The sequence below is a fragment of the Heterodontus francisci genome, chromosome 6, assembly GCF_036365525.1.
Source record: "Heterodontus francisci isolate sHetFra1 chromosome 6, sHetFra1.hap1, whole genome shotgun sequence".
NCBI lineage: Eukaryota > Metazoa > Chordata > Chondrichthyes > Heterodontiformes > Heterodontidae > Heterodontus > Heterodontus francisci.
The window spans coordinates 57,203,328-57,218,653 of record NC_090376.1 but is presented as its reverse complement, the minus strand read 5'-3'; the positions used below and the strand labels follow the sequence as shown (position 1 = coordinate 57,218,653).

Genomic DNA, 15,326 nt, shown 5'->3' with positions numbered 1-15,326 from the left:
GACTTCAGGATGTTGGTTCAACTTTGTCTGTACATTTACTGCAAATGTCTGTGGCGTTTTGTCAAATTTGCCCTAAGAAAAATAACAGGAAAATGTGAACTGCAGAGAATCTGCTACAGCAGGAAGCCTGGAGCTGAAAGGACATTGAAAATAGGTGAGTGACTAAACAAAAGGTTTTCTTTCAACTTTTTCCTTTCTTTTCCTCTGGCTAATATTTTTCAGCAGAGAAAAACGGGAAATGACCTGCTTCAGTGTTTTTCTGATGTCCTGTTGTTCATAAGTATTTGGAGAGATGTCTCCCTCTCCCCAAGAAGCATCTTGATTTGTTTGCAGCTGACTCGTTCTTTGTTTTTACTATGGGAATTGCATTGCCACTGCTTAGTACCTGCCTTCTAATGAGGAAACTCATTATTAGAAGAAATTCTCTCTCTCCATGTAGCATCCTCTTTGTCCGAGGGTTGCTAATCATGACTTGTGCCATGATATTACTATGGGGCAAGGCGAGGAAGCAGGCCCCAAGAACTACCTCAGCCGGTACATGGCTTGAACCCACTCAGTTGGCATAATTCTGCACCGCACTCTAGCCATTTATCCAACTGAGCTAACCGACCCCCATTATAAAAGGAATTGCAAAATGCAAAATCCGTTTTTGGACTGTAGAGTCCTACATCTGCTGTAATATTCAAACTGCCTTTTAAATTTGAACTAGCTATATGCTATGGTAATGGAATACAATGTTTGTTTTTAAAAAAAACACCACCTGTTCTGGCCTGTATGGCGAGAGGCTTCTGTATGGCAGCTTTTAATTCCAATCTCAGTTGACTGCAGGTATCTACTGGTACAAGTTGGGAGGTGACTATTGCCAGTGTAAATTAAAAGGATCCTCACCTGCAGCCAGGGAAAACTAGATGGATATTTGGGACACTTTTTATAGCAGCCACTGATGGGTATTCAGCCTTAAAGGCTTCCAAAGCTGAAGCCTTTGCTGCTGTACATTGCCAAATGTTGCCTGCTGCTCTGAAGTGCCATTTTTAAAAATCATTCCTGTGCTTCGCCCTTCCTGTTCAAGGTGCCTCTGCAGACCCTTCGCATTCTGCCACCTTGCCAGATTCCCTGCCCCCATGTTGGCAAACTGCCTATTGGGAAGCATATTTCGCAATGACAGCTCACTGGCCACGTTATAATGAGGATCTTGACCCAAAAATGGATCAAGTCCCCCGCAGGCTTCGCTGACTGGCGGACACGTGACTCGCCTAGTGTACACTTCACATGAAAATTTATCCCCATGTTGTCCTCTCAAGTAACGTCTCCTTGACATTACTCGAATAAATTTCTGATGAAATGTTATATCCACAGCTTGATATTAGAAATTAAACATAGTAATGAAAATAAACAACAAAATATCATTGAAGTGCATTATTTTCAAGCTTATTGTGCCCATCACATTTTATTTTCAGTAGCAATCCAGCACAATGGCAGGCAGAAGTGCATTTATTGAAGACTAATAAATAGACCAGGAGTGAAGTGCAGTGAATGATTTAATTACTCCATACGCTTTCAATTCAGAGCATTTAAAATTTCAGAAGTGCAACAGCATTAAATTGCAGAAAAATAATGTTTGTATTTTTAATTTTTTAGCTTTCCTTTGTTGGAATGTTTTTGTAAAGTTTACTAAACCCATTTGAAAAAGAGAAACCGACCTGATTTTTAACGTTTACAAATGCTGCTCTACACAGACCACCAAAATATGCAAGTTAACAATCTCGGATGATAGCAGCTGCCAGTAGTTGTTTAGAATAGACTGCATGAGGAAAAAAGATGTCTTAGTATGACTGCTCCCCAAGTATTCCTTAATTCTCTTAATACCATAACTAAGGGGAGACGGTGGCATTGTGGTAATGTCATTGGGCAAGTAATCCAGAGACCCAGGCTAATACTCTGGCGACACTGGTACAAATCCCACCATGGCAGCTGGTGGAATTTAAATTCAATTAATTGGAATTGAAAGCTAGTCTCAGTAATGGTGCAATGAAACTATCATCGATTGTTGTAAAAACCCATCTGGTTTACTAATGTCCTTTAGAGAAGGAAGTCTGCTGTCCTGACCTGGTCTGGCCTACATGTGACCACCCACAGCTATGTGTAGGATTAGAATAATTGGGTGGTTGATGGTCGGCACAGACTCGGTGGGCCGAAGGGCCTGTTTCAGTGCTGTATAACTAAACTAAACTAAACTGTGGTTGACTCTTGACCGTCCTCTGAAATGGTCTATCAAGCCACTCAGTTGCCTAAGGCAATTGGGGATGAGCAACAAATGCTGGCCTTGCCAGCAACGCCCACATTCCATGAAAGAATGAAAAAACGATTGCGGGTATGGGTCCATGTTCTGTTTGGCATAACATGTTGGCAATTCAATTGTTTGAGCCATTAAACTACCCTGTGATGGGATTGATGAAAAATACTAACACTACTTTTACACATTTAATGAAGACATTTTGTGCTGGTGTGTACCACGAATTGTATTACGAAGTAACTGGTAATGGTTGTTAATTAAGTTGCTGGAAATGGTTACTAGCACAGTGTATTTCAGAAAGCTTGCAAGGTAGAGCTGTAAGCACATTTGCTGAGCTGTAATTCACAGAAATGTTGCTGCACAACAAATGTTCATAAACCAACTTTCAGGTAAACTATAGAACATCCATGATTGTATACTGCAAATCCATATTTATTGTAAGAAAATGAATTTTGAAAAGTCTTTTGTAAACAGATCATATATACAAAATATGATTGCCTGCAGTAACTTAAGCAGAAATCTTGCAGAGTGGCATAAACAGCTCTTCGTGTGAAATTAAAGTGGGAGATTGGGGGTCCCCTCAGAAATTTCAGACCAAGATATCTAACTCTTAACTGATGCATGTTGCAGACAATATTACTGTGTTTTCAGCTTTAAACTAACAAGGGATACAAATTAAAAATATAGATAATGTAATATATTAATTATATTGTGCTTGCATGCATTACCTGTCACATTTTCCCTTTATAAATTCTTATGCCCACATTTATAACAGAAGCTGCCTATGTCAATTCTGTTATTCTGGGGTTTCTGTGAATCTGCTGCCAAAGTTACAGTGGAAAATTGTAAGAACCTCTGCAGAATTTCTTGGAAATTCCATCAATAATCCTTTATATCAATACAATTAAGGGGTTTCAAATATGGGCTTCAACACCATGACTATTGTCAAGGGTGCCCTGTGTCTAAGGGAATTCTGCTTGTCTATAAAAGTTGACTGCTCACTTTTACTGCTTGACAGGTCTGTTGAAAAGGTGATTAAATTGAGAGGCCCACCTGAACAGGACATCTGTGACCATCTTGACAGAGGTCTACTGCAGATTCTCATATGAATAAGATCACCCAAGACTGTGCAGAAGATTTCATGAGTGTAGAAATAGGCGTGCCTGAATTTCTACCCCAAATTGTCTGCTTATAGACTTACAAACTGGCAGTTTTGAAGTACAAAGCATAGTGATGATTATGATATCTTGCTCTTTGTAACACTTAAAGTTGAATTTAAATTCAGTATAATATTCTTGCTTTTCATTTTTTTAAAAATGCCAATCTATTTAACTTTCTCATTGGGTCTGTCAAGTTGGCAAATATTAAGAGAGAGTAGACAGTGCTTACCTGGCTCCACACACCATACTGTCTACTTGGTGGCTGCTTTGTTTTCAAATCCAACAGCTACTACATTCTGAAACTGTTATTGCACTGTTATGTATAAATTGCAATGAAAAGATTACAGCAGATGGCAGCATCTGTTGTTAGACATAGGTAATACAATGACAACCAGTTTAAGCTGAGTGCAGTGTAGGTTGGGATCTCAACCATTCCAGCTCAGTATGAACTATGGGTATACTTGTCTGCACTGTAGAATAATTTGATTTTTGTATTTTCTTGCCAGAGTCATCGTTGAAGTCCTCCAGGAATGAAGTAAGTAGAATACTTTGTTGGCATTCTATTCCCGATTATCCATGTGAAAACTGCATCCAGATATGAATTCATAGGAACAGGAGTAGGCTATTTAGCCCCTCAAGCCTGTTTTGCCATTCAATGAGATCATGTCTGATCTGCGACTTAACTCCATATGGGAGTTTGCCCCACGTCTCTTAATACCTTTGCTCACAAAAATATTTCAATCTCAGATTTAAAATTAACAATTGATCTACCATCAATTGCAGAAGAGAGTTCCAAACTGCTAACACCCTTTGTGTGTAGAAGTGTTTCCCAGTTTCACTCCTGAAAGTTCTGGCTGTAATTTTTAGACTATACCCCTAGTCCCATATTCCCCAACTAAGGGAAATAGTTTATCTCTATCTACCCTATCTGTTCCCCTTAATATCTTAAACTTTAATCAAATCATCCTTTAACCTTCTAAATTTCAGGGAATGCAACCATGGTTTGTGTAATCTCTCCTTGTAATTTGACACTTGGAGTCCAGGTATCATTCTGGTAAATTTCTGCAGCAAGGCCAATATATCCTTCCTAAAATGCGATGCCCAGTCCTCCAGGTATGGTCTAACAAGGGCTGAGTATAGAGTCATAGAGTCGTACAGCATAGCAACAGGCCCTTCGGCCCACCACTTCCATGCCGACCATAATGCCAATCTATACGAATCCCACCTGCCTGCATTAATTCCATATCCCTCTATGCCTTGCTCATTCAAATACCTGTCCAGATGCCTCTTAAATGTCGCTACTGTTCCTGCCTCCACCACCTCCTCAGGCAGCTCATTCCAGATACCCACTATTCTTTGTGTGAAAAATTTACCCCTTTGATCCCCTTTAAACCTCCTCCCTCTCATCTTAAATCTATGCCCTCTAGTTTTAGTCACCCCTACCATGGGAAACGGACTCTGGCTATCTACCCTCATAATTTTATATACCTCTATCATGTCCCCTCTCAGCCTCCTTCGCTCCAGGGAAAACAGACCCAGCCTATCCAATCTCTCTTTATAACTCAAGCCCTCCAAACCAGGCAACATCCTTGTGAATCTTTTCTGCACCCTCTCTAGCTTAATCACATCTTTCCTGTAGTGAGGCAACCGGAACTGCACACTGTACTCCAAATGCGGCCTAACAAACGTCATGTACAACTGTAACATGACGTCCCAACTCTTGTACTCAATGCCTCGGCCGATGAAGGCAAGCATGCCATATGCCTTCTTCACCACCCTGTCTACCTATGTTGCCACTTTCAGGGAACTATGTACTTGCACCCCAAGGTCTCTCTGGTCAACAACACTCCCAGGGCCCTGCCATTCACTGTATAGGTCCTGCCCTGGTTTAACTTCCCAAAATGCATCACTTGTCTGCATTAAATTCCATTTGCCACTCCCTTGCCCACTTTCCCAGTTGATCTATATCCTGTTGTAACCTTAGACAACCTTCTTCACTGTCCACTATACCACCAATTTTGGTGTCACCTGCAAACTTGCTAATTATGCCCCTTACATTCACATCCAAGTCATTAATATATGGCAAACAACAGTGGGCCCAGCACCGATCCCTGCGGCACACCACTGGTCACTGGCCTCCAATCTGAAAAACAACCCTCCACTATCACCAAGCCAATTTTGTATCCAATTTGCTAGCTCACCCTGGATCCTATGTGTTCGAAATGGTGGGAAAACCACAACCTACCGTAAAACCAGGGAATGAAGTATTAGTGTTGTTACCGTCACAGGGAGAATCATTAAAAGCATGGTTCAGTGACCCATATAGAGTGATCAAAAGAATGGGTAAGGTAGATTACTTGATTGACACCTCTGACCACCGGAAGTAGAACCGGTTGTGTCACATTAATATGTTCAAACCATATTACCGCATGGAGGGGATAAGCCAGTACAGGCATGTCAGGTAATCAGGACTGTGGAGAAGGAAAAGGATAGTGAGGATGAGGTAGAAGTAGGCCTAGGAATTTCTCAAATTGAACCTCCAACTATCCCATTAGCGAATGCAGAATAGCTAGGAAAATTTAAACCATAGGCTTTTACACTTGGAGGCAAAACAGCGTGAAGTCCTAACCAGGGTTTTCACAACATTTCAAAAAGTTTGTAGGGATAAGCCAGGATGTACAACCTTAGCCACACACGATGTGGGTATAGGAGGAACCATTCATTTTAAACAACATCCTTGTCACTTAGATCCAGACAGACAGGCCCAAGTGGAAGCAGAGGTACAATGCATGCTGAAGGGCAGCTCAGATGAACCTAGTCAGGACAGCTGGAATTTGCAGATGGTCTTGATGTCTAAACCTGGTGGGTCAGCTCAAACTTGCATAGACTCCAGAAAAGTCACAGTGCTAAAGAAGGCAGACTCTTACCCAAATTCTTATTTAAAGGACTGTAAGGAATGACCATCTCCAACAAGAGAGAATCTAACCATCTCCCCATGACATTCAATGGCATTACCATCTCTGAATCCCCCACTCTCAACATCCTAGGGGCTACCATTGACCAGAAACTGAACTGGAGTAGCCATATAAATACTGTGGCTACAAGAGCAGGTCAGAGGCTAGGAATCCTGAGGCGAGTAACTGACCTCCTCACTCCCTAAAGCCTGTCCACCATCTACAAGGCACAAGTCAGGAGTGTGATGGAATACTCTCCACTTGCCTGGATGGGTGCAGTTCCAACAACACTCAAGAAGCTCGACACCATCCAGGACAAAGCAGCCCGCTTGATTGGCACCCCATGTACAAACATTCACTCCCTCCACCACCGACCCACAGTGGCAGCAGCGTGTACCATCTATAAGATGCACTGCAGCAATGCACCAAGGCTCCTTAGACAGCACCTTCTAAACCTGCAACCTCTACCACCTAGAAGAACAAGGGCAGCAAATGCATGGGAACACTACCACCTGCAAGTTCCCATCCAAGTCACACACCATCCTGACTTGGAACTATATCGCCGTTCCTTCACTGGCATTGGGTCAAAATCCTGGAACTCCCTTCCTAACAGCAATGTGGGTATACCTACCCCAAATGGACTGCAGCGGTTCAAGAAGGCAGCTCACCACCACCTTCTCTAGGGCAATTAGAGGTGGGCAATAAATGTTGGCCTGGCCAGCGACGCCCACATCCCATGAATGGATAAAAGGAAAGGACAGAGTGGGCAACACAATGTGTCTTAAAGAGACAGAGATGTCGGAGGGATACTGTCAAATTCCTTTGATACCCCAGAGTAAGAAAAAATCAGCTTCTGTTACACCGGACAGGGTTTTCCAGTGTCAAGTGATGCCACATAGGTTAAGGGGTACTCGAGAAATAGTGGGGTCTGTGCTCCAATCTGTGCAGTTCACCTGGCTAAGGTGATGGACAATAGGGATGCTTGGAAGGAAAACACAAAACAATTGGAAGACTATGCTTGTAAATTTGAAATGGGTTAATTGGAACAACCTTTTGAAAATTTAAAGCCGAAATGTTTTGGTAGAACTTGTTGCTGTATCTGAACATTTTTTTTAGAAAACTGTATAATCTGTAAATGCATGGGGAAAATATTTTAGTGTTTTTTCAATTTGTTTTTTTTTACCCATTGTAATGAAATGCATTTCAGGAATGCAGCGCAGTGGTTAGCACCGCAGCCTCACAGCTCCAGCAACCCAGGTTCAGTTCTGGGTACTGCCTGTATGGAGTTTGCACGTTCGCCTTGTGACCGCATGGGTTTCTGCCAGGTGCTCTGGTTTGCTCCCACAGCCAAAGACTTGCACGTTGATAGGTAAATTGGCCATTGTAAATTGCCCCTAGTGTAGGTAGGTGGTAGGATGTGGTAGGGAATATGGGATTAATGTAGGATTAATATAAATGGGTGGTTGTTGGTCGGCACAGACTCGGTAGGCCGAAGGGTCTGTTTCAGTGCTGTATCTCTCTATGACTCTAATGGCGTTTCATACCTCTAAGGGTGGAAGTGTCATGGTCCTGTAGTTTTTTTTTCCTGGGAATATGTGGTGTGTCTTTAAGGCTTGCAAAGGATCAGTAGTGCTTTAAGAACTAGCAAGCCTCAGGAGTTGGAGAAAGTGCATTTTTGGTTGGCGTTGGATACAGCCATTTGGACTGGGCATCAAGCGATACATTTGTTACAATTCAATGTTGAACTGGCTTTTTAGTTGAAGACGGTCTGTTCTAAAAGAACAGACAGACAGCTTGTGTTAGCACCTGAAAGAAGAGCTCTTAGCCATTTAAACTGAATGAAGGGAAGTTAAACTGTGACAATCTTTTATCCCTCAAAAACTCTAAAGTCAGATTGATTCTATTGAAAGTGTTTGCAAGTTGTTATGTGTTGAAATCCGACGTTGGAGAAGGAAAGCATCACTTACTGCTGAAATTAGACTATGGACAGTTCTACTGTTGAAGAATCTTTTTTCCCCCATCAGATGGCTGTGAGGACTTCAAGCAAGATTGGACTGTAAATTTGCAAGGACTCTAATTTTTTCTATTTTAAATGTTGTTTATATCTTAGTGTTTAAGAATTTAGTTTTTTTAAATTAAATAGTTAATTTGTTGATTTAAAGACAACTGGTTTGGCTAGCCTCATTCGGGGGTTAATAGATGGTACAATTTGGCTGGGGCTTTCTTTAATTTGGAAAGTTTAAAATGATATGTTAGGCGATCTGTGGAGGGACGGGATTGAATTAACAGTGTGCTTCTCCCACCACAATCCGAATTGTACATTTTGATTGGGGGATTCGACTGGAGCGGTCGGTCGTAACAATTATGATGTGGTGGCCATTGCGGAGACATGGCTGCAGGATGGTCGGGACTGGGAACTAAACATACCTGGCTATAAAGTTTACAGGAGGGACAGGGAAAATGGCAGAGGGGTGGAGTAGCCTTACTAATTAGAAATAATATCACCTCATTGGTGAGGGAGGATATAATGAACGGAAAGCATCCAGTGGAGACCTTATGGGTGGAACTGAGGAACAGAAAAGGGTCTAAAACTGTAATGGGTGTTGTGTATAGACCCCCTGGTAGCAGTTCTGAGGTGTTAGATTGTATAAATGTACAAATTAGGCAAGTGTGTAACAAAGGCTGAGTAGTATTAATGGGGGATTTTAACTTGCACAGATTAGGAGAGACAGACTAGCACCTGTCAGAAAGGTAGTGAATTTTTGGAATGTGTCTGGGATAGTTTCCAACAGCAATATGTCCTAGATGTAACAAGGGGACAGGCAATATTAGATTTAGTTATGAGTAATGAACCAAATTTAATTAGTAGCCTAACTGCGTGAACATGTATCAAATAGTGATCACAACATGATCGAATTCAAGGTAGCGTTTGAAAGTGAAAAGCACAAATCAGCTACTAGAATTTTAGACTTGGGTAAGGCTGACTTTAACGGGATGAGACAGAGGCTGTCCACGGTAAACTGGGAAGATCTGTTAATGAGTCAAACGACTGAAGAACAGTGGAGAATATTTAAAGAAATATTTAACGAAATACAGAGCGAGTATATACCCCTGAGAGGAAAAGGCTCCACTTCACAGAAAAAACAGCCATGGACAACTAAAGAGATTAGGGATAGCATAAAACTAAAAGAAAGGGCTTACAAAAATGCAAAATGCAGCACAGATCCGGCCAAATGGGATAGATACAAAGACTAGCAAAGGGTCACAAAGCAGCTTATAAGAGCTACTAAAAGGGATTATGAAAGGAAACTTGCAAGGGACAACAAAATCAATAAGAAGAAATTTTATAGTTACATAAAGGGAAAACGGATGGTCAAGAGCAATGTAGGCCCACTAAAAGCTGAAAATGGAGATATTGTCATAATGGGGAAATGGCAGACGTGTTGAACAATTACTTTGCCTCAGTATTTACAGTTGAAAAGGAGGATAACTTGCCAGAAGTCCTGAAAAAATTAATAGACAACAGGGGACAGGGACTTAATACAATTAACGTAGGTAAAACATCAGTAACAAGGAAATTAATGGAACTAAAAAGTGAGAAATCCCTAGGACCTGACGGTTTTCACCCGAGGATGTTAAAAAAAAAAGTAGGCGAGCACATTGTAGATGCCCTAACTATAGTCTTTCAGAGTTCCCTAGATTCAGGAGTGGTCCCTCTGGATTGGAAAGTCGCACATGTCACTCCACTTTTTAAGAAGGGTGAAAGGGGGAACCTAGGAAATTACAGACCAGTTAGCCTGACATCTGTGGTGGGCAAGTTGCTGCGGTCTTTAATCAAGGATAGGGTAACTGAACACCTAGAAAAATTTCAGTTAATCAGGGACAGCCAGCATGGATTCATGACTGGAAGATCATGCCTGACAAATCTCATTTGAATTTTTTGAAGAGGTAACTAAGGTAGCGGACAGGGGAATGTCAATGGATGTTATTTATATGGACTTCCAGAAGGCTTTTGATAAAGTCCCACATAAGAGACTGTTAACTAAGGCAGAAGCCCATGGAATTGAGGGCAAATTATTGGCCTGGTTAGGAAGTTGGTTGAGTGGTAGGTGACAGAGTGGGGATAATGGGTAAGTACTCTGATTGGCAGGATGTGACTAGTGGTGTCCCACAGGGATCTGTGTTGGGGCCTCAATTATTCATTAACGACTTGAATGATGGCATAGTAAGTCATATATCCAAACTTGCTGATGATACAAAGTTAGGCGGCATTGTAGACAGTCTAGATGATGGCAAAAAATTGCAAGGAGATATTGACGGACGAGGTGAATGGGCAAAACTGTGGCAGACGGATTTCAATGCGTGCAAGTGTGAGGTTATCCATTTTGGACCAAAAAAGGATAGAGCAGGGTACACTCTAAATGGGAAGAGGTTAACTACAGTGGATGTCCAAAGAGACTTGGGGGTTCAGGTGCATAGATCTTTAAAATGCCACGAGCAAGTGCAGAAAATAATCAAAATGGCTAACGGAACGCTAGCCTTTATATCTAGAGGATTGGAGTATAAAGACACAGGTTATGCTGCAGCTGTACAAAACCCTGGTTAGACTTCACTTGGAGTACTGTGAGCAGTTCTGGGCACCACACCTTAGGACACAGTGGCGCAGTGGTTAGCACCGCAGCCTCACAGCTCCAGCGACCCGAGTTCAATTCTGGGTACTGCCTGTGTGGAGTTTGCAAGTTCTCCCTGTGTCTGCGTGGGTTTCCTCCGGGTGCTCCGGTTTCCTCCCACAGCCAAAAGACTTGCAGGTTGATAGGTAAATTGGCCATTATAAATTGCCCCTAGTATAGGTAGGTGGTAGGGGAATATCGGGACAGGGGACAGGTGAGGATGTGGTAGGAATATGGGATTAGTGTAGGATTAGTATAAATGGGTGGTTAATGGTCAGCACAGACTCGGTGGGCCAAAGGGCCTGTTTCAGTGCTGTATCTCTAAATCAAAAAAAATATTGGCCTTGGAGGGAGTGCAACGTAGGTTTCCAAGAATGATACCTGGACTACAGGGGTTAAGTTACGTGGAGAGACTATACAAATTAGGCCTGTTTTTGCTGGAATTTAGAAGGTTAAGGAGTGATCTGATCAAAGTCCAAGATATTAACAAAAAAAGACAGGCTAGATAAAGATAAACTATTTCCACTGGTTGGAGATTCTAGAACTAGGGGGCATAGTCTAAAAATTAGGGCCAGACCGTTCAGGAGAGATGTTAGGAAGCACCTCTTCACGCAAAGGGTGGTAGAGGTTTGGAACTCTCTCCCACAAACAGCAGTTGAAGCTAGAACAGTTGTTAATTTTAAATCTGAGATAGATAGATTTTTGTTAAGCAAAGATATTAAGGGATATGGGCCAAAGGCAGGTATATGGAGTTAGGCCGCGGATGAGCCATGATCTCATTGAATGGCGGGACAGGCTCGAGGGGCTGAATGGCCTAATTCTGTTCCTATCTTCCTATGTTCCTATGTTGTTGGTCCCAAAATGGATCATAATGACTGGATCCTCTCCATTCCTCACCAATATCCTTTCAAGCCCATTTGAAAAGTCCCCCACCCTGGTACCAGGTAGGCAACATATCATGAGGGACGCTTGATCTGCTTGAGGATGCTATCTGTCTCCCTAATTATTGAATCCCTTACAGCTCTCACATTAGATGTCCCCCTCCTCCTTCACCTTTGGACAGCCTCCTGCTCCAAGGTGCCATGATCTGCATTCTAGTTCTGATGAAAGGTTACTGACCTGAAGCGTTAACTCTGCTTCTCTCTCCACAGATGCTGCCAGACCTGCTGAGTATTTCCAGCATTTTTTCTTTTTATTTCAGTAATTCCCAGAGCCCCCTTTTTCATATTTCTTAAATAGTGGAGTGACGTGTGCAATTTTCCAATCTAAAAGGATGGTTCCTGAATCAACAGAAATGTGCAAGATTATAGTTAGATCATTTACAATGTTCACAAATACTTCCTTTAAAACCCTGGGATGAAAACCAGCTGATCCTGGAGATTTGTCTTTGTTTAGTGCCATTATTTTCTTCATTACTGTTATTTTGCTTATGTTAATTTTGGTGGGTCCCTGTCCCTGATTCAGTATTAGTTTGCTTGGGATGTCTGGCATGCTAACTCCTTCCTCATTGGTAAATACTGATGTAAAATAATTATTCAACATGTCTGTCATTTCCTTATTTTCATTGACAGTATCACTGTTGTTAGTTTTCAAGGGCTCACATTGCTCCCGGCCACCTCTTCTCTCCACCACCACCCCCTCTCTTCCCCAGCTGATTAGTTTAAAGTCTTTGTGAATGACCTATTTATCATTTCCACTAGGGAGCCTGGTTCCAGCCCAGTTCAAATGGAGTCCGTCTCAATAGTGCAGTTACTTTTGTCCCAGTACTGATGCCAGTGTCCCGCGAAATGGAACCCCTCTTTCCTATGCCACTCCTTCAGCTGCATGTTCAACTCGCTAATCAGTTTATCCTTACACAGTTTGCGCATGGCTGGGGTAATAATCCAGAGATTACAACCCTTGAAGTCCTGTTCTTGAATTTAGCTCCCAGTTCCTTGTACTCTTCAAACAGGACCTCTTGCCTATGTTGTTGGTCCCAACATGATCATAATGACTGGATCCTCTCCATTCCTCACTCATATCCTTTCAAGCCCGTTTGAAATATCCCCCACCCTGGCACCAGGTAGGCAGCATACCATGATGGAGTCTTGATCTGCTTGAGGATGCTATCTTGTCTCCCTAATTATTGAATCCTTTACAGCTATCACATTAGATGTCCCCCTCCTCCTTTGCCTTTGGACAGCCTCCTGCTCCAAGGTGCCATGGTCTGCATTCTGGTTGTCTTTTGGACAGTCTTTATCCTTATCTTCACATGTAGCAAGTACATGGTACCTGATGGATAGGATCAATTTCTGCAGATCCTCATTCTCTATCTCACCTGAGTTGCCCTGACTCTGCACACTATTGGTCACACCAACTTCAGTCTGAACCTGCACCCCTCTATGAGGTATGACCAAAGTCTGGAGCAAACTCTCCACGTACTTCTACCCCTCCCTTACATGTCGGAGTGTCTCCAACTCGCTCTCCCATTCAATGACTCTGAGCTGGAGAGATTGGAAAATGGAGACATTGTCCCAAGTGAACACATCTGCTATTAATCTTGCTTTCCACACACTCTCACATGCTGTAGTCCAGACACACAATCAACTCTGCCATATCTTAGTTTAGATTATTTATATTATTTTATCAACTTTCAGTTTGCCTTAAGTTTTATTTTCTTTTTCTACACAATAACTTGCACTAAAACAGTGGACAAAAATTGTAAATCGTTACTGCCTCAAACTTAGACAAACCACTACAAAGTTTAGAGGAAGAAAGCAGCACCTCCTTCCTCCTCTGCACCAAATTCCCATTCTCTCCAAATTCCCAACATCGCACTCTATTTACAATGCACTCTGTGCAGCAGCAGCTACTATTTACGACTTATCTTGATTATCTTCCCAATTAGGCTTGATCCAATTATGTTATGAATACTTAAAGCCAGCAATTACACTACTGGGTGGCAGTCTATTCCGTAACACAATGTCTCAGTAGTACTGCATGATCAACTTCCTACAGTCCTGATCACACCGATGCCAGTTGTGTAGTGTAAGAATGCAATTTCGTACCAATGGTATTGCACATCAACTGCAGTTGTCTTTAAGCACTTTGGGGTGACAGGAACTATATACATGCAAGTGCTTTACTATTTTTGTTTCATTCAAACTTTAAAAAGAACACAGGGCAGTTGCTGTGTGAGACTTTCAATTATCTAATTAAACCAAAAGAACTGATCAGCTTGGGGTCAAAACTTTTTCTCTTACCTTGGAGCTCTGTAGACCACATATAACCGATTACAATACTAAACTCTACAGTGAAGGTTTACTTACACTTGAAATAGAAGTTTTCTAATTATTTCCGAGTTAAATAAACAAATACAGGGAGTGAGAAATTGGGCTTGGCAGAGCCCATTTTTTGGTCACTGAGTACCCTTAAAGTCCTAAAATGGAATCCACGGTGTGCACGTACACTTGTGATGTGAAGCGCACCGGACACCTTGGTGCAGGCAGTGTGTGCGCGTTGAACATCCACTGAAAATATGCAGACTAGGCAGGTCATGATATCAATTGCAGTGCTGATTTGATGCTATTGTTGCCATTTTGTAGCTCAACAGTCCAGCTGATGCCCTCTCTTAAGCCCTCACAGCTGAATATGCGTTAAGCAGCAGGAAAATTGCTGGTTTATTTCTTCTAGCTGTTGCTGCATTTCCACATGTTTTCAAGTTTCAAAAGTCTATCGGGAGTGGTATGACAGGGTGCTGAAGTACTTTTTCCTTAACTTCAAGGCTTCTACCCCAAACAGTTCCTCCCAAACAGGCCTTCCTCTTGGAATAGAGTATGACTGAGAGAATGAGCAGAGGCTACACAGAGCAGGACAAGCGGCAAGAAGAGAGAGGAGGAGACAGAAGAGGAAAGGAGGTGACAACCTAGGCAGTCCCTTTCTGCATAGGATGTACACTAAAAACTAATTTGAGTGAAATCCAGTAACTCTAATTCCAAATTCACCAGCAGTTCCACGTTCCTTACCTTCCCTTTGTTATTGCCCATCACATTGTCTTCTGGGCCACAATGCAAAAAGAAAGGCCACCACAAAATAAGCATTGCAAACCAAGTTTATAAATGAAATCATGCCATATTTCATACAAACATTAACTAATCATTTTTGTGTATTCCCTTATTGTTTGTCTTCTGTGTGCTTTTGCCTCTCCTAGTTCTCCTGTGCAGTGCTACCCCAGTTCTACCCCAGTAGCTGCATCATGGTTGGTGGAAGG

The 15,326-nt window shown here is 42.1% G+C and overlaps 1 protein-coding gene across 3 annotated transcripts in view; it reads left to right on the top strand.

Annotated features, from left to right (window-relative positions):
• The window catches only part of elmod1 (ELMO/CED-12 domain containing 1), a 109,346-nt gene that overhangs the window by 40,646 nt on the left and 53,374 nt on the right, over nucleotides 1–15,326 (top strand). For all 3 annotated transcript variants that reach the window (XM_068033735.1, XM_068033734.1, XM_068033733.1), the window contains exons 2-3: nucleotides 9–154; nucleotides 3,960–3,988. In XM_068033735.1, coding sequence (XP_067889836.1) covers nucleotides 10–154; nucleotides 3,960–3,988 — 174 coding nt within the window. In that variant the 5' untranslated portion in view covers nucleotide 9. The remainder of the gene's footprint in view (nucleotides 1–8; nucleotides 155–3,959; nucleotides 3,989–15,326) is intronic.